Source organism: Rattus norvegicus, chromosome 2, assembly GCF_036323735.1.
Source record: "Rattus norvegicus strain BN/NHsdMcwi chromosome 2, GRCr8, whole genome shotgun sequence".
In the NCBI taxonomy this organism is placed as follows: Eukaryota; Metazoa; Chordata; class Mammalia; order Rodentia; family Muridae; genus Rattus; species Rattus norvegicus.
In genome coordinates, this window is record NC_086020.1 from 59039931 (window position 1) to 59067360 (window position 27430).

A 27430-nucleotide genomic window follows, 5' to 3' on the forward strand; every position below is an offset into this window, starting at 1 on the left:
TCCTCTATGATAGACCTCTTAAGAAGGGGAGCGAGGGACTCTGGGTCTTTTTTTAATTATTATCTTATCTATTATTAGGGATGATGATGAAGAAGAAGAAGAATGCTCTTATTCAGCTTCTGCAGCTCTGGGAAGGGCCACAGTTTTCCAATAAATATTAAAGAAGACACAATCTGCAATAATGTGGGAATAGCCTTAGCAGTTATCTTGGTTCCATGTCTCCAGTCATAATTGGATTCCTTTCTTCCTCCTTTTCTTCCTTTCTTTCAGCCTTTTGGCCAGGGATGTTCTGGAACTTAGTGTGTAGACAAGGCTGGCCAGACCCTGTTCTGATCCTCCTGATTGTGCCCCAAGTGCTGACATTGTAGTCACGCACTACTCCAATGCCTGCCTTAAATCTTGAGTTGAAACATTTCTATAAACCATGAGAACTTCAGTTTTTTTTCTCCCTAGGTCCCCAGACTGAGGAACTGATGTCTGTGGTCATGAGGTCTGCCCATAAAGTGAGGGTGAAAGCCCTAAAACGTGTGCAGAGGAACATAGGCGCTTTTGAGATGAATATATGGGAGCCGGATGAAGAAGAAAAACCAGCTGCTGCTCCTGCCACCGCTGACACGTTTTCCCTGGGAACCAGTTTGAGCAGAAGTACACTCACCTTAGAACTGGGCAGTTCTCTGCTACACAGTGATGCAGATACCTTCTCTGAAACCTTGTCTTTTGAAGAGAAAACTTGGATACACTTGTATCAAAGGTACAACTGGGAGGTTGTAATACAAGTACCTACTTCCTCTGGAAGAGAGTGCAAATGATGAGCTTATTTCCAATCCCAGAATGCTCAACAGTATAAAGAATAAATAAGTGCCAACCTCTGTAACTCACAATGGCGTTGCAAGTTTATATATTTGAAATTCATTGTAAATATTCCTGAGATTATGGAATGCTTTTGACATCTGAGATGACAGATGAGAAGACACAATTCAGTGGGTGACCTGAGGTCTTTTTTTAAACAATCTTTAGATTTATTCAGGGTGGGCGAGGGGGTGGGGTGGGGCATTTGTTTTCATTGTGAGACAAGGTCTTATTATGTAGGCGTAGCAGGCTAGAAACTCAGAGATCTGCCTGCCTCTGCATCCTAAATGTTGGCTGGAATTAAAGGTTTGTGCCACCACACCCAGCTTAATATTTGTATTGAAACGCAAATTTAACATACTTAATTTAAAACCTAAAATATGGAATTCGGCTGTAAAGTCCAGTAAAAAAGTAAAAGTTGAAAATTTCATGCTTGATTTTTATTTTATTTTATTTTATTTTATTAATGAGAGGTCAAAGTCAACACACTAAATACACTTCATAGACTTCCTCAGGTCACTGGGAGGAAGGGTTATGGGATTATTTGGAACATGGCGGAAGTTTGTTTTGTTTCTAGTGTTGGAGCCAGAACCCAAGCCCTTGTACATTACAGATAATTGTTACACCACTAAGCTTCCATATTTGGGCTTTATCCCTAAGACATCTCATTACATATATACAAATATCAGCCTTCCACCTCAACCAGTAAGAGAGAAAACCCACCCAGACTCAGAATGCTTCTGGTTCTAAGAATTCCAGACAATAGATACACCACTGTAGTTTGAAGTGATTGGATTGCGATGTTATGTTTCAGGGCCCAAAGGAAGGAACTTGATACTCAGCTTTAGAACGCTTCATAAATTCCTGGCTGATTCTTCCCTCTTGTATAAACCTGTGATTTGAGATCTTGAGTTTTGTTGATTTGATTAAAATTATAGTAACTGCAATGTAATATGTTCTCTTTGATTTTTTTTTTTTTTCAGAGCTGGGGACTGAACCCAGGGCCTTGCGCTTGCTAGGCAAGCACTCTACCACTGAGCTAAATCCCCAACCCCCATTCTCTTTGATTTAAAAACTATATAATCAATAATAATTTTCATCTTAAGTTAAATTATCATATCTACTCCAAATGTACTTCAACAATACCTAGTAACATTTTAATAGTGTGTTCGTTGAGCAACTGTGCTTAAATACGTAGACCTACTTTGCCGGACGCTTTCGTGTTATCTAGGTAAGCAGGCATGCGCTGACCTGGGCCCAGGGACCTCACAACTTTTCTCTTACTGAGAGACCTGAGAGGCTGTGTTCTACCCTAGCACTGGGTTGAAAAGAGGCACTTGAAGGCTGGAGAGATGGCTCAGCGGTTAAGAGCACCCGACTACTCTTCCAGAGGTCCTGAGTTCAATTCCCAGCAACCACATGGTGGCTCACAACCATCTGTAAAGAGATCCGATGCCCTCTTCTGGTGTATCTGAAGACAGCTACAATGTACTTATATATAATAAATGAATAAATCTTTAAAAAAAAAAAAAAAAGAAAGAAAAGAGGCACTTGAAAGCAATTGTGGCTCACAACTAATGTGCCTGCCAACAGGTTTCACAAAGCGATTTGTTTTCATTGTCATAATTTAAAAAGACTCAAGCATCTGCATAGTGGAACTCAAGGAATTGTGCTTCTTGTTTACAGTGTCACTGGGTTGAAGGAAGCAGTGGGAAAAGAACCATGGAACACTGGATGCATATTGGTGGCACATGACTCTTTGTTGACTTTAATTTTCTAAATGTTTGTTAGAGGGTTATTTTTCACCTTTAGAATGGACATTCATGTGTTTTATTTTTATTAGAGTGTGTGTGTGTGTGTGTGTGTGTGTGTGTGTGTGTGTGTGTGTGTGTGTGTGTGTTATGTGGGGGATGTGCACATCATGGCATTGCTGTGGAGGTCAGAGGACAGTTTGAGAGTTGGTTTTCTTCTTCCACTGTGTGGATTCCAGGGAACAAACTCAGGTCGTGAGACTTGGCTGCAAGTGCTTTTACCTGTTGAGTCATCTTGGCAGTGCCCTTATTCTTTTCCCATGGTAAACCTTATGCGAACACATTTTAATTATGCCAGTTTCCCTTTGCATATTGTACTTTAAAGATATTTATTTTTACTTTATGTGTATGTATGTGTACCAAGTACATGCTTGGCTCCTCTGGAGATAAGAAGAGGGCATTTGATTCCCTGAAACTTAAATTACAAATAGTTTTGAGCTGCCTAGTTTTAGGAGCCAAACTTAGGTCCTCTGGAAGAGCAGCTGGTGCTCTCAACTGCTAAGCTAATTCTCCAACCCCTGTTCATTCAACCTTGTAGAACAGTCTGCTTATTAGAGATCATGGAGTTCATCATGCTTCACTGAGAAGATATGCAATTGAAACACAAAAAAAGATACATGACTTGATCAATATAGAAAATATTTTTAAAATCCATTAAAAGATCAATATTAATAATTAAACAATGGCTAAGTTAATTTTGTTTTTTTTTTTATACCATAGGCATGCCCCAAGTCATATGGATTTAGCATTGGTTGGTAAGCCCAGTGATAAAAAGAAAATAAGTAATCAGAAAGAGAACCCCCAAAGGAAAGAAGATCATGAAACTTCAGGGAAAGAAGCACTTCCTGTAATTGGTGTTTGGGAATTTGAGCGTGACGATGATGAATATATGAACTTCCTTGAGCTCTTCTTGAGCTATGTTCTTGAAAGAGACCTTTGTTCCCGTGATCCTGGCATTCCATTTTTGACAAGCTTTTCTGAGCATCTTAGAGAACACGAACTTAATTCTCTACTTTTTGATGTACATACAACATTAAAACGACGCCAGAGCAAAGCCAGCAGTGACAGTGTGTATAGAGCTGGTTCCTGCTTTGCTGTCACTCCTGAGTCACAGGAATCTGAAAACCTGTTTTCTCTAAACAATGCAGGAGCCAGAAATTTAGAAAGCCAGGCCCTTTCAGCTTTAGAAGTAGGTAGCCAGTCAGGGAGCACTGCAGAGAACCCTCTACCTGAAGTCATGAACCATGAAAGAAAGGTGGGATTGTTTGGTTTAAAACAAAAGCCAATTTATAGAGCTCCAGATGACAAACGGGAGAAACCCACAGTTCAGAGGTCATCAGGCCACCCCTTTTGGATTCCCAAGTTCTTTAAAACTGGAAGACACAGTTTCCGAGTGCTTCAGTGCAGTGCTGGCCACCCTCGGGAGGACCTTCCTCTGGTACTTCAGAACTTGTTTGGTGATGCAGGGAGACTGGTAGAGTGGATGATCCGGTGGTCAGATCGGAGACTCCTCTGTGATTCTGAGGTCACTCGGTCGTCCTGTAAATACAGTCCAGTAATTCGTGTGAAGACCTCTACAGCTGCCATTCTTACCTCATTGTGGCTTCTGGAGCAACCCTACTTGGCTGCATATTCGGCAACCAATGGCATTATTAAGGTAATTACATAAGCCATCACAACAAGTGAGGAAAGTACCATTCTAGTTTAAATGAGCCGTTGTTGGCCCTGTAAAGAATGTATTACAGTAATAGCAAATTAACGACAATGTTGATCGTGCCCTGCATCACCCAGGGTATTCTTTTTCTTCTTAGAGAGATTCCTTTCATTCTTTGAGAAGATTACAGTGAAGGTGCTTCAGTGAAGCTCTGAGGATTTTACTTTTTATGTTTCTTTATGTTATTTGTGCACAGTAAAAAGGGAAGAAAACACTTTCTTAACATTATAAATGTCTTCACATTTCTTTTTTTTCTCTTTTAAATTTCAGGCGTTAGTTGATAAAGGGCTACTTTTTTTTGTTGTTACTGAAGTTTTCAGCAAATGCATTAGGGGATGTTTTTATTTATACTCTTGAGACAAAGGTTGGAAAATTTGACCCAGAAAAATAGCTATGGAGGAGCAATGCTTACCAGTACTTCTTTAGCATGTTGATGGCAAAGACCTTCATTCTAAAACAGTGTTGAAGAAGTGTGTGTGTGTGTGTGTGTGTGTGTGTGTGTGTGTGTGTGTACATTTGTTTTTTTTAAATGAATTTTTCTTGTCTTTTAAAAAAATATCCGGGCTGGAGAGATGGCTCAGCAGTTAAGAGCACCCGACTGCTCTTCCAGAGGTCATGAGTTCAATTCCCAGCAACCACACGGTGGCTCACAACCATCTGTAAAGAGATCTGATGCCCTCTTCTGGTGTGTCTGAAGACAGCTACAGTGTACTTATATATAATAAATGAATAAATCTTTAAAAAAAATCCATTTCTGTTATTTTAAGGTATGAAGTTTATGTAAAATGAGGGTACTTGTTTTCTTGAAATGTGTATTTCTAGGTAATGCATGTCTGAATTAGTACTTGTATTGTTTTACATAATTTTCCTGTGTGTGTGTGTGTGTGTGTGTGTGTGTGTGTGTGTGTGTGTGTGTGTGTGCGCGCACACGCGTGCGTGCATGGTGGTTTTTGCCTGTATGTATGTCTGTACACCACACACATGCAATGACCGAGGAAGCTAGAGAAGGTGTTAGATCTTTTGAGCTGGAGTTGTAGATGGTGGTAAGCCATGAAGTGGTTGCTGGGAGTGAAATCAAACCCAGGTGCCCTGGGAGAGCAGCCAGTGCTCTTAAATGGAGTCATCTCTCCAGCCCAGTCACTTGTATTTTTTAGGTGCCTGTGTTTTAACTCTATGTAATCATGAAATTTTGTGTCTGGGGGGGAGGGGGGAGGGAGGGAACATGTATATGTTCACTGAGGCCTGAGGTGAAACTCAGATGTCATTTCTCAAGTGCTGTCCATCTAGGTTTTTCAGACTGGGTCTCTCACTGGCCTGGAACTTGTTAGGAAGATTGGCTGGTTGGCCAGCAAACCCAGGGATCCTCTCTACCTGCCCATGACTGGAGTTACAGCTTTGTGCCAATACCCCTGGCTTTGTTGCATGGGTTCTAGGGGGTCTAACCTAGTTCTTTGTGCTTACATGGTAAGGGATTTGAGGACAGAGCTGTCTCTCCAGTTCTCAGATGTCATCATCATGGCAAGCAGAGGGGGATGAGTGCATCCGTTTTTACTGCTGCTGTTTTATGGCCAACAACAAATTATTATAGGTTAAATATGTGGAAGAGTGGTTTTGTTCCTTTTCCTTTTTTAAAAATCCCCTGAAGGGGGCTTTCTCTGTGTATTCCTGACTGGCTTGGAACTCACTGCTGACTAGGACTGGCCTTGACCTCGGAGGCTTCTGCCTTCCAAGTGCTGGGTTGAGGATAAGCACTAACACTGGCTGGCTGAAGAATGGTTTCTTTTTGTGCTTTATGTAGGAGGTCAAACTTACTCTTTCCAGGTAGACGAAAGATTTGACCATTACTTCTAAAACAAATAATTGGATGTACAAGTGTGGTAAATAATGAATGTATAAAAGAATCAGTTCTAAGTAGCATATGAATGATGTAAAAGTATGCTTTTAAAAAGTAGTGTAATACTCCATATAAAATTCTAAAGTGGTTTCTTTAGGTTCTAGAGAATCATTGCACCAAGTCTCAAGTGACAGCTGAGAGGGAGAGCAACACTGATGGAAATGCTGACTCTCCAATTCCAGTAGCAGCTCAGACTGGAGCTGAGGAGAGGAGTGACCAGGATGAATGCTGTCAAGGCATCTGGAAGTAAGTGGCTATGTGTGTCCTCCTTTTCAGTAGAGTCTGTTGGCTTAGGAAGATTTGAGCTTAGCAGAATGAAAAGAAGGGGCATTTCTTTAAACTACAGGGACAGAATGTAAGCTTCCTCAAGTACCTGGAATTCATTGTGAACTGTGCTTCTTGCACATTGCTCTAGCAGGAACTAATTCCTTCTGAAAGGCCCCTTTACTATGCGACAACGGTAGGAGCAATATTACTTGAGAATAGGTTTCCGTCACTCTGTTGATAAACATGAGTTAGGCAGCTTACAGAGAAAGGGTTTATCTGGCCCACTGTATTAGAGGTTCCACTTTATGACTGGTGGCCATATTGCTTTAAGCCACAGGATATCACAATGGAAGTACATGGTAGGGAAAACCACCCACTTCTTGGTCAGGAAACAAAAAAGAGGAAGGACCAGGACTTATCATCCTGTTCAAACGCACTCATTCGGCAACCTGTGAACCTCCGCAGGATTCCTACCTCTCAGAGCCTGCTGCCTGCACCTCCCAGCAGTGCTGTTCTGTGAGCTAAGGCTTGGACAGCGGTAGCCTCAGGAAGGACAGTAACCTGTGTATGACAAATCATTGGCAAAACCATGAAGACTCATTTAATTTTAGATAAGTTAAATTTACTCCAGTGTTTTGAGTAAATGAAAGCTAGGCCCTTCCATGTATCAGAAATATAAGAAACATTTTTTAAAAGGCTTAGAAAATATGGAAATGAAGTTTTTTTATTGTTGAAAAATGAATTGAATGTTGAGAAATTGTTTGTCTCCAAGAATGGGTTCTAATTTTCATGGTTATGTTTTGTTAGCAGAATGCCAGCTGAAGCAGAAAACCGTGAAGTGAAATCAACTGACGATGAGATTCTTCCTGTAACTCATAGGACTGAGAAAGAATGTGTAGACGCTGACGAGCGTCATTCAGAAGGAGAGTCATTTACACAGGATGAAATGGATGTGCACATCTTAGACCCCGAAGGTCAGCTCACACAGGACACAGCTTCTATCAGCACTACTAATTTATAATTAATGACATCTAAAGTAACTCTTTTATTCTTAAATATATTTGCCTAGAACATAGCTTAGAACTAAAAGATTAAAGTGTTATTTTTTGAAATGCAAAGCATATTAACTCATAGATTGATTTTCAAATAAAACCGAGAATGTGCAAGACATTATTTTTATGTCGGTAGGTTTCTGAGCTGACCCTCTTACCATGCCTGGGTAGTGATTATTAGCCTCTTGATTCCTGTGAACTAGTTGTGGGCCTTTTCCCAACAGTCACACTGGAAACAACTCCAGGAGCTATTCTTGGACTTACACAAAACTAATGCAAAGCCTCTCAGGGCTCTCCTGGCATTTACCTGGTGAAGTAGTAGTTTCTAGGTATTTTTGCAATGTATTTGTATGTTAGAAATATTTCTGTCATATAATTTCCTGCAGTATCTCCTAAATCTTAGAGAAGTGGTGAAAAGTTTATTTTTAAAACTCAGCATTCCCTTCATTTCTACTCCATCTAGAAGGATCTGTTGGGAGCCCCAGAGTCCCTGATGCTGTCACCCGCTGGCCAGTGTCCCAGCTCTCAGAGGTAAGCTGGTGAGCAACACATGAACATGTGACTGTGACTTGGTGCTTGAGTGACAGCGAAGGTACTTACCCCCTGTACCCGATGTTAGGCACAGCTGCTGTCTGCCACAGGTGCACTGACCTGTAGGAGTGCGCTGAGTTCCTTTCTCCTGTGCTTTCAGACACTGAACTGTTCCGTTTCCTAAAGTACTTCATTAATCTGGTCAATAGTGTGAGCATGTCCTTGCTCATGAAGTGGGGTCCAGTTTCAGTTTGGCAGTTTCGATTTATTATTTGTTTTTTCAAAACCAAATTTCTAAGTGGAACATAGATCTTTTCTGTTAGTTTAACATTTATTTTTAAAAAGCATTAGTTTTCCCTCATTTTGTGGTAGTTTTCACAAGTTAATTTCCACGTGAGTTATAAGACAGTCTACAGGCGACACCTCATCTTTCTGCTTTAGTAGACTCAGCAGCTCATCCTGGTGGGGGCTAAGGCAGTTCACATGTGGAAGGATCACTCGTCTCGTCACTTGCCTTTCAGACTGCTATTTAATGTAAAATTCAAAATACACAGCAACAGCTGTGCATATGGGTTTCACCTCTTTTCATTGTGGGTGTGGGCACTGTTGACTTTCACAGCATTCCACAGAAGAGGCTCAGTGTTCCAGGAAAGAACCATTGGAGACCAGCGTGGATACAAAATTGACAGAACAGAAAGGGTAAGGAAAAGAAAGTATGACACTTGTCTTTGTCACTTTTCTGTTTCTGTGAAGAAATATCATTACTAAGGCAACTCTTGTAAAACCAGCCATTTAATTAGATGCCTGCTTACAGTTTCAGAGTCCATGATCATTGGACAGCATTGGAACAGTAGCTGAGAACTTTACATCCTGATCCACAGGCGGGGGAAGACGGAGAGGGAGAGGGAGAGGGAGAGGGGGAGGGGAAGGGAGAGGGAGAGGGGGAGGGGAGAGGGGGAGGGAGAGGGAGAGGGGGAGGGGAAGGGAGAGGGAGAGGGAGAGGGCCTGCCATAGGCTTTTGAAACCTCAAAGCCCAGTGACAAAGCCAGCGACCAAGGCCACACCTCCTCCACCCAGGCCGGCTCCTAAGATCTCCACTAATTAGAGACCAAACATTCAAACATAGTGTATAGGGACCTTTCTCACTCCCAACTACAACAACATGATTATAATTGGTTTTTTAATCTTAGTGAAGTTTTCAGGCAGTTTTCTTAATTATATATTTTAGGTTGGTATTATTACTTTTATTTATAACGACAGTGAATTGTTTTTGGTTATGTAATCATTAGTAGAAGTAATCATTTCTTTTTTGCCTTTGCCGTTTTGTCACTTGGCCTTACCTAAATGAATTCTTCTGAACCTATAAAGAAGTCAGGGTTTGTTCATCTACTGACTAGCGAAGTTCCTGTCCACACTGTTACACTTTTATTGAGTAAATACCAAGCCGTGTGCACCATAATACACATGGCCTTCATTGTTGTATGCTGCGTTCTGTCCATTAGGGCTCAGCACAATGGCATAGTTTATTTCTGGCACATCACTGTTTTGGGGAGAGGAGAAAATTTTAGAACTTTAGAAAATGTAGGGGCTGGTGGATAGTCGAGCCTGTCACATAAGCACAAGGACCTGCGTTTCATCCCTCTGGTCATGTGAAAAGCGGGCATGACAGTGCTCACTTATGATTCTAGTGCTGGGTTAGTACAAGTGGGCAGATCCTTAGGACCTGCTGGCCTGACAGCCTAACCTAATTGCTGAGGCCCTGATCCCCAGAACAGAGTGAACACTTCCTGAGGAACGACACCCAGGGACTGGCCTCTCTGTCTATGCACATGCTACCACACACCGTCCTACACAAACCACACGTGACAAGGAAGGGGTTTCACCATGTCTGTTGTCTCTGTTTTTCTCCTCTTCTCCCCCCCTCCCTCTCTCCTCCTTTCTTCCCTTCCCCCCTTCAACTTGACACAAGCCATACTTATCTGGGAAGAGGAACTCAGCTGAGAAACGCTTATCTGATTGCTTATAGCTAATGTATAGGGCATTTTATTGATTAATGATTGATATGAGAAGAACATATCACCCCCAAGCAGTTGGTCCTGGATTGTCTAAGAAAACAAAGTGAGCAAGCCAGGAGGAGCAAGCCAGTAAGCAGTTTTACTCCATAGTCTCTGCTTCGGTTCCTGCCTCCGGGATCCTACCCTGGCTTCCTGTGACGTGAAGTAAAACATTTTCTTTGCCAAGTTAGTTTGCCTAGTTTTTAATCACAGCCATAGAAACCTAACTAAAACACTTGTAAGAAAGTTAACATCAGACATCTTTTTTCCTCAGATCACGGATTTTTTTTTCTATTTTGAAAAGTTAATACAATATTTTTGTTTGTTTGTTTGTTTGTTTGTTTGTTTGTTTTGTTTTTGAGACAGGGCTTTACTATGTAGACCTAGCTGGCCTAGAACTTGAGTCGACCAGCCTATTCTCAAATTCATAATCTGCATGCTTCTGCCTCTCAAGTGATGGGACTAAAAGTGTGTGTGTGTCAGGACAGCCAGCTGGAACATTTTTCCCTTAGGTGCTATGGATTGTTTCTAGGGCCTTACACATTATGGACAAGCACTTTACAAATGAGCTGTATCTCCTGTCCACTAAAGAATAAACTTAAAGTCCTGTGATGCCATCATAAGTATTAGTATTAACTGTTTGTATTTGTAAAAAAATCAATCTTCACAGTTTCAAATATAGCAGATTCTTTGCTCTAAGTGAAGTACCATTTACTTTACACAACTGTGGGTCATCGGTGGTCATGTCCTCTAGGTTTAGGTTGTATTTTTGTTGCTAAACAGTCAGTGCTGCTCAAGTTGTGTATTAAGTCATCGAGTCTTCGCTGTTGTTTGGATCTGGGACTAATTACTACGGAGACCAGTGTAAACAGATGTGATTCTGAGTGAGCATTGCAGCATTATGAGGGAGTAGATTGTGGCAGAGCAGAAGTCATGTGTGCACCTAGAAAGTGTGAGGATTACATGCTCCTAATCATGCATTTCTATTTGTAGTACGAGCGAAGCCTTGCCAAAATCCGAACATAGCATTCCTCACTCACTTTGCATAGATGCAAATTCAGAAACTTCTAGGTAAGAATTTTTATCTGCTGTACAATTTTGAAATCATGTTTTAAAAATAAGAGAATATACCTCTTGTGTCAGCCTGAAATAATTGCTAAATGTTTGTTCTAAACACTAAGAAAATAAGTAAAAGCAATATGATACATTGAAAACTCAGCATAGGTATAAAGTTTTGACACCTTAAGAAATTATTTACAGATTTTCCTATATCTGTGCTTTAAAGAAATGAATTATGTTAGGACAGTCTTTTCAGAAAAAAAAATCCAGTACTAGATACATTACTGAAATATTGTTCCCATTCATCTTCTGATCCCTAATATAAAAAATGCTTTTAGCTCATTTTAATATTCTTTCCTTCATTTTGCAGTACTGGGTGTTGAAGCTAAAGCCTCAAACAGGCTAGATAAGCCGTCTACCACTGAGCTACCTTAACCCAGTACTGTCTGAGACCAGAGGAGAGAGGTCAGGCTGCTGTGCTGAAGACTTCATTATCTCTAGGCTTATCCTCTTGGCCTTTGTAGGTTCTTCTACAAGAGTTAGTCAAATGCTTATAAAATTTGCAGAGTTAGAAGGAAAATTCAGTACAGTTTTATATAGAAAAAATTCTCAGACTTGATCTCATTGCTGATGAAAGTGAAGCCCAGTAAAGTTGTGTTAAAATCGTCACATCAATTGTGCTGTCTGTTTTCCTGATTAACTATATAAAGGCAGTTCTGGTGTAAAGCATGCTCCCTGTACAACAAGGGGAAAATGATAGTGCTGGAAGGGAATGAAGGAGTGTCTGCCATTGTGTCTCCTCTGCTCTGAAACAGGACTGTTTATTTGAATACTATACTTGCCTGTTCCCTTATTTAGTTGATGAAATTTATTTGCATAGAAAATATTGGAAGTCTAGGTGGGGTGGTATATGCTTTTAATCCCAGCACTTGGGATACAGAGGCAAGCAGAGCTCTGTGAGTTTCAGGTTAACCAGGGATACATATAGAGACCTTATGGAAAGAAAGAATAGGGGTAGGAGGAGAAAAAATAAAACACTGGAGACTTAATATATTTAAGGAATCATTTCTTTTTTTTTTTTTTCTTTTTTTCGGAGCTGGGGACTGAACCCAGGGCCTTGCGCTCCCGAGGCAAGTGCTCTACCGCTGAGCTAAATCCCCAACCCCAAGGAATCATTTCTTAATAATTGTTTTACCCAAAAAATAAGACCTAAGATCTTGCCTTGGTCTTTAATTTTTTGTTTTAAATAAAATATTTTTGTTACCATTTATTATAAATGAAGACTCTGGTTTGTTTGAAAACGAAATGTTCACATTCTGTGCTTTTGTGTTTAATAATTCCCAGAAGTAATTTATGCTGATAACCCAGGAATTAAACTTTTTTATCCTTTTTTTTCTTGTCTTAACTCTCTTTTCCATCTTTAATCTTAGTGAAAACTATTCTTAAGTCAGTGCTGTTGATAAGGAGGACTGTGCAGGTCTCAGACTCAGATGCTTTCAGGACCAGGGTGGGCAGTCGTGGGGGTAACATCACTGACAGACAAGACAAGGCCTTCTGATGATGGGTACTGTGGAGCCCTGAAAAATACGTCATTGAAGCCCTCAAGTCCAAGAAAAAAAATAGTGTCTAAATATTTAGACAACCAATTGTTTTGGGGTTTTTTTGGTTGTTGTTGATTAATGTTTTTATTAAATGTTTTTACACAGTGCACAGATTTCTGAACTTAAAGATAAACCATCCACAGTTCCACCCCTCATGTCAAACGGAGCCCAGGTTACTTCACAAACATCTCAGAAGACTCAGGGAAATGACCACAGGGTTCAGTTACCAGATTCTTCTGATTCTGTTAGGCAGATGCTCCAAGATGAAATGTTTAAATTAGTTCAGGTGAGCATGTGGCTATGTAAGTAAATCTCCACCTTATATACAATTTAACCGATTAATAGAAACAGACTAGTCAAAGTGGAATTCCATGCATTTCTCTGTTCTTAAGAGTCATCGGATGTCATTCAACATTCGAGAATGGCTCTAACTGCTTGCTATCTTTGTTTCAGTGTTTTCAAGATCTCTTTTTGTTTTGTTCTAGCTGCAGCAGATCAATTTTCTGAGCCTGATGCAAATAGTAGGACCATCTGTTGCTAATCTCCCAGACACGCAGCGACTTGTTCAGCAGGCTCAGTCTGTGCATTTCGGGGAAAGCCAAGTAGCAAACCCCACAAGGAGTGATTGTATTGAAGTCAACAGCGGACAGAAACTTCTTGCTAAACCACAATCCATGGGAGAGTGCACTAGGCATCCTGGCAAGAGCAGCCCACCAGGCCATGAAAGAATTAGCCAACCTGATCAAGATAGTAATGGAGAGACACAGGTAATTCACACAGAGATACTAACAGGACTGAAGGGACAACCCAGTGGGGAGAGACAGGTAATTCACACAGAGATACTAACAGGACTGAAGGAATAACCCAGTGGAGAGACACAGGTAATTTCACACAGAGATACTAACAGGACTGAAAGGATAACCCAGTGGAGAGACACAGGTAATGCACACAGAGATACTAACAGGACTGAAGGAATAACCCAGTGGCAGTGTTTGTTAAAGGCTTGAGCTCTTTCCTCAGAACCAGTGTTAAAAAGTCAGGCATGGTGTACATCCTTATAATCCCAGCGCTGGGGAGGTAGTGACAGTCAGATCCCTGGGGCTTACTGGCAAGAGCCTAACTTGCTGTGTGAGTACAGGCCAATGAGAGAGCCTGTTTTAAAGCAACAGAAAACAGCAAAAGAACGGTGATGGCACCCGAATGACACCCAAGGTGTGACCTCTACCTGCACATATGCGCTTACATTCTATTCCGGTTTTATTTCTGTTCCTGTTGCACAATATCCTGACAAAAGCAACTTGGGGAGAAAGGGTTTATTTGGGCTTGCTGTTCCAGGCTGTTGTCTGTTATTAGGTCAGGAACAGAAAACAAAGGCAGGCCTTACTTATGCTCTGCTCCCCTCCTCCACTTTCACACAGCTCAGGACCCCCCTGTCTAGGGAATGGTCCCACGAACTATGGGCTGGGTCTTCCCATGTCAGTCAACTTAATTAAGACAGTCTTTCACAGAGATGACCATAGGCCAACTCAGTATAGACAACCTGTTAATTAAAACTTTTTTCTGGTGATTCTAAATTATCTCGAGTTGATAATTAAAGCTAATCATACACATGAAGTAGATAGCATTTATATCCTCGGTTAATCTTTGGCTTTTTGTTATTTGAATAAATGTATTTTTTAGTATTTTTTCTAAGATAGTATTTATTCAAATCATACTGAATATTATTTACAAAATAAGGAACTTGTATTCTAAATTTATGTAATATTTTCTTTCAGGATATTGCACATGAGAGTACTCCCTTGGGTCGATCAGATGGCCAGCCTAAGCCGAGATGGCGAACTGGAGCATCTCGAAGCTGCGCTCCTGCTTGCCTTCCCCACGTTCCTGGTGGAGAGGGTGGCCTCCAGCTCTTGTTCACAGCTGCTGCTGTGCAGAAGACGCCTCAGCTGATTCCACCCGCCAGAGCCGCCACTGCTGGGAGTGCTTTCCCTTTGCTTCATTTTCAGCCCAAGCATGAATTCAAGCCCCTGCCCTTACCTGTAGGAAGAATTCCAGGAGCTCCTTTCAGGCCCCAGGCCCAACCAAAAGAGGCTTGGGGCCTGTCTGACTCTTGTCAATCTCCCGTGTCTCAGAGAATGGTGCATACCATGCCACCATCTCCTTCAGGTTCAAGCCAGTACTATAATGCTCAGGCCATGAGAAAAGCCGAGGCTGTGCTCCCAGGCATCCCCAAGCATGAGAACTTGGATCAGTGCACTGGGCAAGAGTCCGTGACACCGCAGCAGGATTCCTCAGTGTTTATAAAGCCAGGAAGTGTATTCGATGTTACACCAAGGCCCCCTGAGACGGCTCTTCAGAATTCTTTTGGACTTCCTTTATTACACCTTCAGTTTAAGCCTTCTTATGTATTCTCCATGCCATCGAGAGCGGCATTAGGTAGCTTTCCCTCAGTACCTGGCACAGAAGGAACAAAACATCCTCAACTATCATTACTTCATCCATGCTTGCCGCCAGAGAATACGGTAATGACTTTGTGTGCTGATCGAAAAGCTGAATCCTGTGTTTTCCCATGCTGTAAATATTTGCTGTATTTACAGGAACACACATTTGAAAGCTCTAGAAAATGTTTTGACATCTATTTATTTTGGGTGTGAGTACATGTCTTAGGGTTACTACTGCTGTGATTTTAAAAAAAAGTGACCAAAGGAACTTGAGGAGGAGAAGTTTTATTTGTCTCATACTTAATTATCGCTATTCATCGAAGTCAGGACAGGAACCCAAGCAGGGGAGGAACCTAGAGCAGGAGCTGGTGCAGAAGCCATGGAGGGTGCTGCTTACTGGCTTGCTTCCCCTGGCTTGCTCAGCCTGCTTTCTTACAGAACCCAGGATTACAAGCCCAGGGGTAGAACCACTCACAGTGCACTGGCCCCTCTCATGTTAATCATAATTAAGAAAATTCCCTACAAGCGTGCCTAGAGTCCAGTCTCAAGATATTTTCTTAATTGAGGTTCCCTCCTCTCCGGTGACTATATTGTGTCATGCTGACATAAAACTACCCAGCACAGTGTGCACACATGTACGTGCCATGAGCAAGCACACACTGGAATATTAAAGGACAGCTTGTGCGGACTAGTTCCCTGCTACCCTGTGGGTTCTGGGAATCACACTCAAGTCACCAGGCTGGGCACAAGCACTTTTACCTGCTGAGCTGTTGTCTCAGCCCATTTCTTTCTTTTTTTTTTTTTTTTTTTTTTTTTTTTTTTTTATTAACTTGGGTATTTCTTATTTACATTTCGAGTGTTATTCCCCTTCTCGGTTTCCGGGGAAACATCCACCTAATCCCTCCCCCTCCCCTTCTTTATGGGTGTTCCCCTCCCCATCCTCCCCCCATTGCCGCCCTCCCCCCAACAATCATGTTCACTGGGGGTTCAGTCTTAGCAGGACCCAGGGCTTCCCCTTCCACTGGTGCTCTTACTAGGATATTCATTGCTACCTATGAGGTCAGAGTCCAGGGTCAGTCCATGTATAGTCTTTAGGTAGTGCTCAGCCCATTTCTTAAGAGAGTTCTTTGTTCTAGACAACAGCATAAAAGTCAGGTTTAAAATAATTTTTTTTTCTTTTTTTTGGAGCTGGGGACTGAACCCAGGGCCTTGCACTTACTAGGCAAGCGCTCTACCACTGAGCTAAATTCCCAACCCCTAAAATAATTTTATGTTTTAAATATTTTAGGTATTTTGTATACCTGCCAGAATCTGCATCCTCTTATACCTGTTTTTTTCCTCCACAAAGAAGATACAAGTAAAATAAATTTACCATGTACTCTATGTGTGTGTGTGTGCGTGCGTGCGTGCGTGCGTGTGTGTGTGTGTAGGTGTGTGTGTAGGTGAGTGTAGCAAGTGCATATAGTGTGTTTGAAGTGTCTGGCAATAGTAGTCTCCTCAGATTTGTTTGAGACAAGAGTTTTAAGTGCATGCCAGCTGTCAGTAGCACCCCATGGGAAGAGACAGTAGCTTTGTAAGTTTACCAGTCCTCACAGATCCCACCCTGATTGATGCAATTAGGTCGGTTAATAGCACACACTAGGGTAGCAACCCAGGAACTTGTGCTGTGGTATAATTTACTTCTTGCAGGGGCTACCATGAAGAGAAGTAGTTATTCATTGGGAGAAGTATTAACCATGCCTCCTTTCCTTGACATCTGATGAACAGAAGAGAGATTAATGATGTGAAAATTTTATTATTTTGAGAATAATTTTAAAGTTTGTTTACTAGAATAATATGCTAAACCCCCAAATCTTCTGAAACCCCTGTTTAGGGATCACCCCTGTTTAGGGATCACCCCTGTTTAGGGATCACCCCTGTTTAGGGATCATCAGAATATGCTGATATGTTTACTCCATCTATACTTATTACATTTTGCATTGTATTTACAGTCAATTAAATGTCATACATATTATATTGCCTCATGGGGAGGAAGATTTTATATGGAAATGCAGTTTAGAAAGTGGAGACTTCAAGGTGACTCAGTTGAGGGCCAAGGAGGCATCCATTTGCCGTACTGACTGAGCATGCTCCAGGCCCTGAGTTAGTTTCCAGGGGAGAAAATAAAAAGTCCTGTATGGAACTTTCACAGCCCTCTCTCGCTGTCTAGGACATGGAAGCCTCTCCTGTCCAAGTTCAGTCGTTGGATTGGATATGTTCTGTCTCTTATGTGTCTTAGCTCAATTTAAATGTTTCATTTGTTTTTCCACACAATTGTGTATTTGAATTATGTTTTCTTTTTGTAGTATAAGAAGCCCCAGCTTATCCCACTTGAAAACCTCCTGGCATTTAAAAGAAGCCAACAAAAACTAGCACACAATGTATTTGAACAAGGCGATTCTGCCCATCTTCAGTTTCTAAAGGTCAATATGGAAGCACCTAAAATAACACAAGGAAAGAAGAGGCAAGTTCTGTTGACATGTCATCTGATAAGTTGTGTACCAAGGTCATGAAGATGGCTCTGCTTCAGTCCCTTCACAGCACACAACTACATGTAATTAGTAGTGTCCTTGTCATTTGCCATGTGTGTAAATTAATCTTACAGTTTGGAAAGATGAACTCTATTATAAGAAATGTGATTTTTTTCCTCCCTCTCCATTTTTCTTAAAGTTTTCCTCCTTCCCTTTCATGGCTGGAGTGTTTTCTCTGTGTTTCTGTAGCACAAATCTTTGGGATCAGGTAAAATTTCATGTACAGTTAAGTACTTTGAACCAGTCTTTATCTTTGCCCGCTTTACCGTATATCCCTAAACTGTTACACGGTAGGAGAGTAGTGATGAATGAAGTGTTTATGTCCACACACACGGGGAGTGTGAGTGTGGAGCAAGGCTGCTGGAGACAGACTGCAGAGCACGTACTATAGCCTTGGCCCTGCAGTGGCCGTCCAAGGTGTGTGGGAGTACTTTATGCAAATAGAACGTGTGTTTAAATGCTGGCCTTTCCGCCTCGAGTGCTCCTTGCTGAGGTTTTTATTGAGCCTCTTCATGGAGCTTACTGGAGATTTTTCCATAGGGTTTCTGGCACCAGAAGAGCTTGAAACTGTTTAGAAGGTATATATCTGTTCTCGGATTCTAGTGTCTAGGTCCGAGTACTTGGTTCAGTGGCAGCTGCAATTGTTTATATCTAGCAGAGTATCATTAGTTAAATCTTTGTGAAATGGATTTTCAGCAGCTGTTTTCATGTAGCAAAACACAGATGAGAACCTAAGATTACTATAAAGGAAACCATGTTCTAACCGTTGTCTTCAACAGGCAAAGCAGACGAGCTGAAAGGGAGCTGCAAGAAAGAAGGGCTCAGAAGCCCAGAAGAAAGCCAAGTGTTAGTTTCCGACCAGATGATTCCCTCATTAGTAATGAGTCAGAAGTCCCCATGGAACCCAAGGTACAGAACAGCTACAGGAGACTCTTCCCTCACTTGCATGGAGCAATTTGGTGGGTTTTTTTTTGTGGCTGTGGCCTGGTTGCTGGAGTGTCAGGCCATGGCATGGAGAGTCTAGCCATCATAGTACATGAGAGCCCTGCTGATTCCCTCCACAAATGAACACCCTCTTTTTTTTTTGTTTAAGTTGGATGTTTTTTATTTACATTTCAAATGTTATTCCCTTTCCCGGTTTCCTGTCCATAAGCCCCCTATCCCCTCTCCCATAAGGGTATCCCCCCTATACACCCCCATTTACCACCACCCCTGACATTCCCCTGCACTGGAGGTCCACCTTGGCAGGACCAAGGGCTTCCCCTTCCACTGGTGCCCAACAAGGCCATCCTCTGCTACATATGCATCTGGAACCGTGGATCAATCCATGTATAGTCTGGGTAGTAGTTTAATCCCTGGGATCTCTGTTTGGCTGGCATTGTTGTTCTTATGGGGTTGCAAATCCCTTCAGCTTTCAATCCTTTCTCTGATTCCTCCAACTGTGGTCCCATTTGAAGTTCAATGGTTTGCTGCTGGCATTCACCTCTGTATTTGACATGCTCTGACTGTGTCTCTCAGGAGAGATCTACATCTGGTTCCTGTCAGCATGCACTTCATAGCTTCATCCATCTTATCTAGTTTTGGTGGCTGTATATATATGGGTCACGTGGGGCAGGCTCTGAATGGCCATTCCTTCAGTCTCTGCTCTAAACTTTGCCTCTGTATCCCCTCCTATGGATATATTTGTTGCCCCTTTTAAGAAGGAGTGAAGCATCTGCATTTTGGTCATCCTTCTTGAACTTCATGTGGCCTGGGACACCCTCTTTTTATGGAGGTGAAAAATAACTGGATAACACTCTGAAAAGGCTCGGCTTAGAGCCTCTGCCTGGTGACTAGCTGTGTATGATGTCACTCTGGGCTTTTTCTCTGTCTTAATGCATATAATGATCATTTTCTGTCCAGAGTTATCCAGATAGATTTGCTATGGAACCTATATTATAAGTCAAACCTATTTAACTGTTCATTCATTTTGGAACAAACATTGAAGAGATACAGAATTTAATTTTTGAATATGTTCTTAAAGCTATGCTTCTTCATTAAGTCCTAATGAGCATGTCTGGAGGCACTTAGTCAAATGTCTTTTGAGTCCATTGAGAACTTTAGCAGGACAGGGATACAGTCTGAGCATTAAGTCTATTCAGCTGTGGAGACTTGTACATGGTAATTATAATTAGTTAAGCTGGTATTAAATTGGTAATGTTATTTTCTATTACTTGTGGATTTCATGAACAGTTTGTACAGTTGCTTTGACAAAATAAATAACTTAATAGAGTAAGTAGTTTTACCTAACATGATAGAAATTGAATATGTAAAGAATTCAATCTTCATAGCTATTAGATTTATTTTTCCAAAATAATAAGTGCCTTTGAGTTATTAATAGATTGATTATTTTGAATTCCATTCAGGAACAACTAGGACATCATGATTCTCAGCCTTTGGATAAATTTGACATTCCTTTTGGTATGTATACAAATGATTAATGTAATGTCTAAGTTTAGTGTTAAGTCAGCTGTTTAGAAATAAGTGTAATAGGCTGGGCATGGTGGCACATACCTTTAATCCCAGCACTTGGAAGGTGTAGGTAGGTGGATCTCCGAGTTTGAGTTCTATAACTCAAGATACTGGTCATTCAAGGCTACACAGAGAAACCATGTCTCAGGAATTAAAAAAAAAAAAAAGGAAAGAAATTAATATAAAAATAAGAGTATATTACTGTCTTAGTGTTTTATTGCTGAGAAGAGATACCATGACCATACAAATCTTTTGTTTATTTTTTGTTTTTCAAGATAGGGTTTCTCTGTATAGCCCTGCCTGTTCTAGAACGTACTCTGTAGACCAGGCTAGCCTTGCACTCAGAGAGTATTCTGCCTCTGCCTCCCACGTGTTGGGGTCAAAGGTGTGCACCACCACTATGTAGCAATGAAACTCTTATAAGAGAGAGCATTTAATTGGAGCATCCTTACAGTATCAGAGGGTCAGTCCATTATCATGGCAGGAAGCATGGTGGTACACAGGGCTCTGGAGCAGAAGGTGAGAGCTACATCCACAAGCAGAGAGATAGAGAAAGACACACACAGAGCTGGTGTGGGCTTTTGAAACCTCAGAGCCCATCCCCAGGGACACATTTCCTCCAACAAGGCCACACCTACCAATCCTTCTAATCTTTTCAAAGAGTTCCAGTCCATGGTGACTAAGCATTCAAATATATGAGCCTATGGGGCCATTTTTATGCAAACCATCACAGTTACTTCTTTTTCTATATAATAAGGTGGAGGGTCTTTGTATTTTTTTTAATCCAGTAGAGAAATGGTTGACATCAATACGTGATCTAGACCATGCCTGCTTTTATGAATCTAATTTTACTGAAACATAACCTCTCACAGCTTTCTGACCATAACAAAGTAGAGGAGTTGCTAGAGAGAAAGTTTGCTAAGGTCTGTGGTAGACTGATGTGGTTAATTAGAATGTCAAATAGAATTTTAAAAAGGCTTACATAAGGAAATTAGGAGAGAATACGCCCAACATTGAATTTGTTATAGAAAGTACACATGTTAAAAATGTGAATCAGTTCAGAACAGTGTCATTTGTATGATGCCTTTTTTTTTTTTTTTTTTCCCCCCGGAGCTGAGGACTGAACCCAGGGCCTTGTGCTTTCTAGGCAAGCGCTCTACCACTGAGCTAAATCCCCAACCCCAATGCCATTTTTTTTAATGAATGTGTAGTACACCAGTGGATGTGTATTGTGTTATACCAAGAACATTTCTCCATTTATATTAATATCAACCTGACCAAAACCAACCCCAAATTCTGCCTTCATTTTCCCTTATTTCTCAGTAGCCAGTGCTAGATTTTCTTACCTCCTTTATAGTACTGCTGCACAAGCCGGACCTAACCATTTTCAGTCTGACTCCTTCAAAGCTAGTCTCCACACGTTGGATGGGCTGGGTTTTCTACAGTAACAGTCTCATCACTCTGCTTCTACCGGACCTTCATTAGATAGAGCAAAAGGCTCTAGGTTTATGGGCATGACAGATAGTGTCCTCTACAACTGTGGATTTGATCCATCATGTCTCTGAGATGTAGTTTATACAGTACCTCATGCAGACAATGCAGTTTGATAACATCCCACTGCCCACCTCAAGTTACTGTGCTTCCAGTGGTGTGTTGGCTCTCAGTGATTGCCTTCTGTATTGTGTTTTATATTTAAGAAATGTTAGAACACGATGTTAATACTTCAGCTGGACTGCATTTCATGGCCTCTGTACAAAAGAAAGCTGTGGGACGTCATGATGCTAGTACAAACACAGACCCAGGTAAATGCTTTAAAAGTTTAAAAGGTCATATGTTGCAGCTGGAAACAGCTCCGAGGTAAGAGCAGTAGCTGTTCTTCCAGAGAACTGGTTTGGTTCCTAGCATCCATGTCAGGTAGCTCATAAGTAACTGTTATTTCAGCTCTAGGGGATCCAGTGCAGTCTTCTGGCCTCTGTGGGTATCTACGTATGTCAGCACATATACTCACACACTCATGATTTTTTTTTTTATGTTACCTCATTTATTCATAAAGCAACATATCCGTTCAATCATTTTATTTTATTTTTACAGACCAGCTGTTATCCCCATTCCGGTCTGCTCTCTGACAGTTCCTTACCACATTGCTCTTCCCCTCACCTCCCATCTCCAAGAGAATGTCTCCACTCCCACCTTACCACACCTCCCCACTTCCTGGAACCTCAGGTCTCTTGAAGGTTAGGTGCATCTTCTCTCACTGAGGCTAAACCAGGTAGTCCTCTGCTGTATATGTGTTGGGGCCTTGAACCAGCTAGTGATATACACATAACTTTAAAAAATTTTATCTTTTAAAAGTTTGGTAAGGTATTCATTAAGGCAGTAATTTAAAGGAAATTTTAAATTATGTGGCATTATATATTTATTCCAAGTTATTCTCCTAGGGAAGACTTAAGATGGGAGTAACAAGGGAGGAGGGAAAGGGGTAACGGGAAGGAGGGGTGGTAATGGAGGGAGGGAGAGGCTCTGTAACACTGCTTGAGGTCAGGGATAGTGATTCCCCCAGAAGTTCTTTTATTGTTGAGAATAGTTTTCACTATCTTGGGTTTTTGTTATTCCAAGTGAATTTGCAAATTGCTCTTTCTATCTCTGTGAAGAATTGAGTTGGAATTTTGATGGGAATTGCATTTGAATCTGTAGATTGCTTTTGGTAAAATGACCATTTTTACTATATTAATCCTGACTCTGAAGGAGTCAGACTGAAAATGGTTAGGTCCGGCTATATCAATCCATGAGCATGGGAGGTCTTTCCATCTTCTGAGATCTTCTTCAATTTCTTTCTTCAGAGACTTGAAGTTCTTATCATACAGATCCTTCACTTTCACAGTTAGAGTCATACCGAAGTATTTTATGTTATTTATGACTATAAATAACAGGGTATTGTTTCCCTAATTTCTTTCTCAGCCTGTTTATCCTTTGAGTAGAGGAAGGCCACCAATTTGTTTGAGATAATTTTATATCCAGACACTTTGCTGAAGTTATTTATCAGGCTTAGTAGTTCTCTGTTGGAACTTTTGGGATCACTTAAATATACTATCATATCATCTGCAAATAGTGATATTTTGACTTCTTCCTTTCCAATTTGTATCCCTTTGACCTCTTTTTGTTGTCTGATTGCTCTGGCTAGGACTTCGAGTACTATATTGAATAAGTAGGGAGAGAGTGGGCAGCCTTGTTTAGTCCCTGTTTTTAGTGGAATTGCTTCAAGTTTCTCTCCATTTAGTTTGACGTTGGCTAATGGTATATTGCTTTTTCTATGTTAAGGTATGAGCCTTGAATTCCTGGTCTTTCCAGGACTTTTATCATGAAAGGGTATTGAATTTTGTCAAATGATTTCTCAGCATCTAATGAAATGATCGTGTGGTTTTTCTTCTTTGAGTTTATTTATATAGTGGTTTGCATTGATGGATTTTCGTATATTCAACCATCCCTGCATCCCTGGGATGAAGCCTTCTTGATCATGATGGATGATAGTTTTGATGTGTTCTTGGATTCAGTTTGAGAGAATTTTATTGAGTGTTTTTGGGTCAATATTCATAAGGGAAATTGGTCTGAAGTTCTCTTTCTTTGTTGGGTCTTTGTGTGGTTTTGGTATAAGCATAATTGTGGCTTTATAGAAGGAATTGGGAAGTCTCCCTTCTGTTTTTATTTTGTGGAATAGTTTGAAGAGTATTGGTATTAGGTCTCCTCTGAAGGTATGATAGAATTCTGCACTAAACCCATCTGGGCTATTTTTGGTTGGGAAACTTTTAATGACTGCTTCTATTTCTTTAGGAGTTATGGGACTGTTTAGATGTTTATCTGATCCTGATTTAACTTTGGTACCTGGTATTTGTCTAGAAAATTGTCTGTTTCCTCCAGATTTTCCAGTTTTGTTGAGTATAGGTTTTTGTAGTAGGATCTGATAATTTTTTGAATTTCCTCAGATTCTGTTCTCATGTCTCCCTTTTCAATTTCTGTTTTTGTTAATTTGGATACACTCTCTGTGCCCTCTGGTTAGTGTGGCTAAGGGCTTATCTGTCTTGTTGATTTTTCTCAAAGAACCAGCTCCTAGTTTTGTTGATTCTTTTTGTTTCTACTTGGTTGATTTCAGATGTGAGTTTGATTATTTCCTGCCTTCTACTCCTCTTGGGTGTATTTGCTTCTTTTTGTTCTAGAGCTTTCAGGTGTGCTATCAAGCTGCTAGTGTATGCTCTCTCCAATTCCTTTTTGAAGGCACTCAGAGCTATGAGTTTTTCTCTTAGCACTGCTTTCATTGTGTCCCATAAGTTTGGTTTGTTGTGTCTTCATTTTCATTAAATTCTAAAGTCTTTAATTTCTTTATTTCTTTCTTGAGCAAGTTAACATCAACTTCCATGTGTATACGGGCTTTCTGTTTGTTGTTAATGAAGACCAGCCTTAGTGCGTGGTGATCTGATAGGATGCAAGGGTTATTTCAGTCTTCTTGTATCTGTTGAGGCCTGTTTTGTGACCAATTAAATGGTCAGTTTTGGAGAAGGTACCATGAGTTGTTGAGAAGAAGGTATATTCTTTTGTTTTAGGGTGAAATGTTCTATAGAGATCTGTTAAATCTGTTTGGTTCATAACTTTTTTTAAAAACTTTTTTATTAGATATATTTCTTTACTTACATTTCCAAGGTTATTCCCCTTCCCTGTTTCCTGTCCATAATTCCCCATTCCCTCCCCTCCCCCTCCCCTATATGGGTATTCACCTATATCCCCCTTATTGCCCCACCATATTCCCCTGCACTGGGGGTCCAACCTTGGCAGGACCAAGGGCTTCCCCTTTCCCTGATGCCCCAACAAGACTATTCTCTGCTACATATGCAGTTGGAGCCCTGGGTCAGTCCATGTGTAGTCTTTCGATAGTGGTTTAGTCTCTGGAAGCTCTGGTTGGTTGGCATTGTTGTTTTTATGGGGTTGCAAGCTCCTTCAACTCTTTCAATACTTCCTCTAATTCCCCCCAAGGGCGTCCTATTCTCAGTTCAGTGGTTTGCTGCTAACATTGACCTCTATATTGGACATGCTCTGGATGTGTCTCTCAGGAGAGATCTATATCCGGTTCTTTTTAGCATGCATTTTTTTAGCTTCATCAATCTTACCTAGTTTTGGTGGCTGTATATATATGGGCCACATGTGGGTCAGGCTCTGAATGGCCATTCCTTGAGTTGCTGCTCTGAACTTTACTTCCATATCCCCTCCTATGGATATTGTTCCCCCTTTTAAGAAGGAGTGGGAGCATCCGCATTTTGGTCATCCTTCTTCTTGAGCTTCCTGTGGTCTGTGGATTGCATCTTGGGTAATTTGAGTTTTTGGCTAATAATCCACTTATCAATGAGTGCATACCAAGTGTGTTTTTCTGTGATTGAGTAACCTCACTCAGGATGATACTTTCTAGTTTATTCCATTTGCCTATGAATTTCATGAAGTCATTGTTTTTGATAGCTGAGTAGTACTCCATTGTGTAGATGTACCATATGTTTTTAATCCATTCCTCTGTTGAAGGACATCTGGGTTCTTTCCAGCTTCTGGCTATTATAAATAAGGCTGCTATGAACATAGTGGAGCATGTGTCTTTGGTGTATGTTGGGGCATCTTTTGGGTATATGCCCAAGAGAAATATAGCTGGGTCCTCAGGTAGTGGAATGTTTAATTTTCTGAGGAACCTCCAGACTGATTTCCAGAGTGGTTGTACCAGTTAGCAATTCCACCAACAATGGAGGAGTGTTCCTCTTTCTCCACATCCTCGCCAGCATCTGCTGTCACCTGAATTTTTTTTTTAAAGACTTATTTGTTTATTATATACAAGTACAGTACAGCTGTCTTTTTTTTTTTTTTTTTTTTGGTTCTTTTTTTCGGAGCTGGGGATCGAACCCAGGGCCTTGCGCTTCCTAGGCAAGCGCTCTACCACTGAGCTAAATCCCCAACCCCTCACCTGAATTTTTTATCTTAGCCATTCTGACTTGTGTGAGGTAGAATCTCAGGGTTGTTTCGATTTGCATTTCCCTGATGACTAAGGATGTTGAACATTTCTTTAGGTACTTCTCAGCCATTTGATATTCCTCAGCTGAAAATTTTTTGTTTAGCTCTGTACCCCATTTTTTAAATAGGCTTATCTGGCTCTCTGGAGTCTAACGTCTTGAGTTCTTTGTATATTTTGGATATTAGCCCTCTATCAGATGTAGAATTGGTAAAGATCTTTTCCCAATCTGTTGGTTGCCATTTTGTCCTAATGACAGTGCCTTTTGCTTTGCAGTTTTATGAGGTCCCATTTGTCGATTCTTGATCTTAGAGCATAAGCCATTGGTGTTTTGTTCAGGAAATTTCCCCCAGTGCCCATGTGTTCTAGACTCTTCCCCACTTTTTCTTCTATTAGTTTGAGTGTATCTGTTTTTATGTGGAGGTCCTTGATCCACTTGGACTTAAGCTTTGTACATGGTGATAAGAATGGATCGACCTGCATTCTTCTACATGTTGACCTCCAGTTGAACCAGCACCATTTGTTGAAAATGCTATCTTTCTTCCATTGGATGGTTTTAGCTCCTTTGTCAAAGATCAAGTGTCTATCGGTGTGTGGGTTCATTTCTGGGTCTTCAATTCTGTTCCACTGATCTATCTGCCTGTCTCTGTACCAATACCATGCAGTTTTTATGACTATTGCTCTGTAATACTGCTTGAAGTCCGGGATGGTTCATAACTTTTGTTAGTTTCTCTGTGTCTCTGTTTAATTTCTGTTTCCATAAACTGTCCACTGATGAGAGTGGGGTGTTGCAGTCTCCCACTCTTATTTTATGAGGTGCTATGCGTGCTTTGAGCTTTCGTAAAGTTCCTTTTATGAATGAGGGTGCCCTTGCATTTGGAGCATAGATGTTCAGAATTGAAAGTACATCTTGGTAGATTTTTCCTTTGACAAGTATATTGTCCTTTCTTGTCTCTTTTGTTAACTTTTGGTTTAAAGTCGATTTTATTCCATATTAGAATAGCTACTCCAGCTTGTTTGTTGGGACCGTTTTCTTGGAAAA

At 40.9% G+C, this 27430-nt stretch overlaps 1 protein-coding gene across 12 annotated transcripts in view; it reads left to right on the forward strand.

Moving 5' to 3' along the window:
• Cplane1 (ciliogenesis and planar polarity effector complex subunit 1) overlaps positions 1-27430 on the forward strand; it is a 100699-nt gene that overhangs the window by 43812 nt on the left and 29457 nt on the right. For 6 of the 12 annotated variants that reach the window (XM_063281736.1, XM_063281741.1, XM_063281740.1 and 3 more), the window contains 15 exons: positions 454-751; positions 3381-4317; positions 6366-6514; positions 7343-7509; positions 8051-8118; positions 8738-8817; positions 11166-11243; positions 12938-13118; positions 13318-13599; positions 14608-15354; positions 16562-16630; positions 17619-17776; positions 18623-18752; positions 20249-20303; positions 22052-22156. In XM_063281736.1, coding sequence (XP_063137806.1) covers positions 454-751; positions 3381-4317; positions 6366-6514; positions 7343-7509; positions 8051-8118; positions 8738-8817; positions 11166-11243; positions 12938-13118; positions 13318-13599; positions 14608-15354; positions 16562-16630; positions 17619-17776; positions 18623-18752; positions 20249-20303; positions 22052-22156 — 3504 coding nt within the window. Of the gene's footprint in view, positions 1-453; positions 752-3380; positions 4318-6365; positions 6515-7342; positions 7510-8050; positions 8119-8737; positions 8818-11165; positions 11244-12937; positions 13119-13317; positions 13600-14607; positions 15355-16561; positions 16631-17618; positions 17867-18622; positions 18754-20248; positions 20304-22051; positions 22157-27430 lie in introns of those variants that run through there. The other 6 variants (XM_063281738.1, XM_039103531.2, XM_063281737.1 and 3 more) reach the window with 5 other exon arrangements.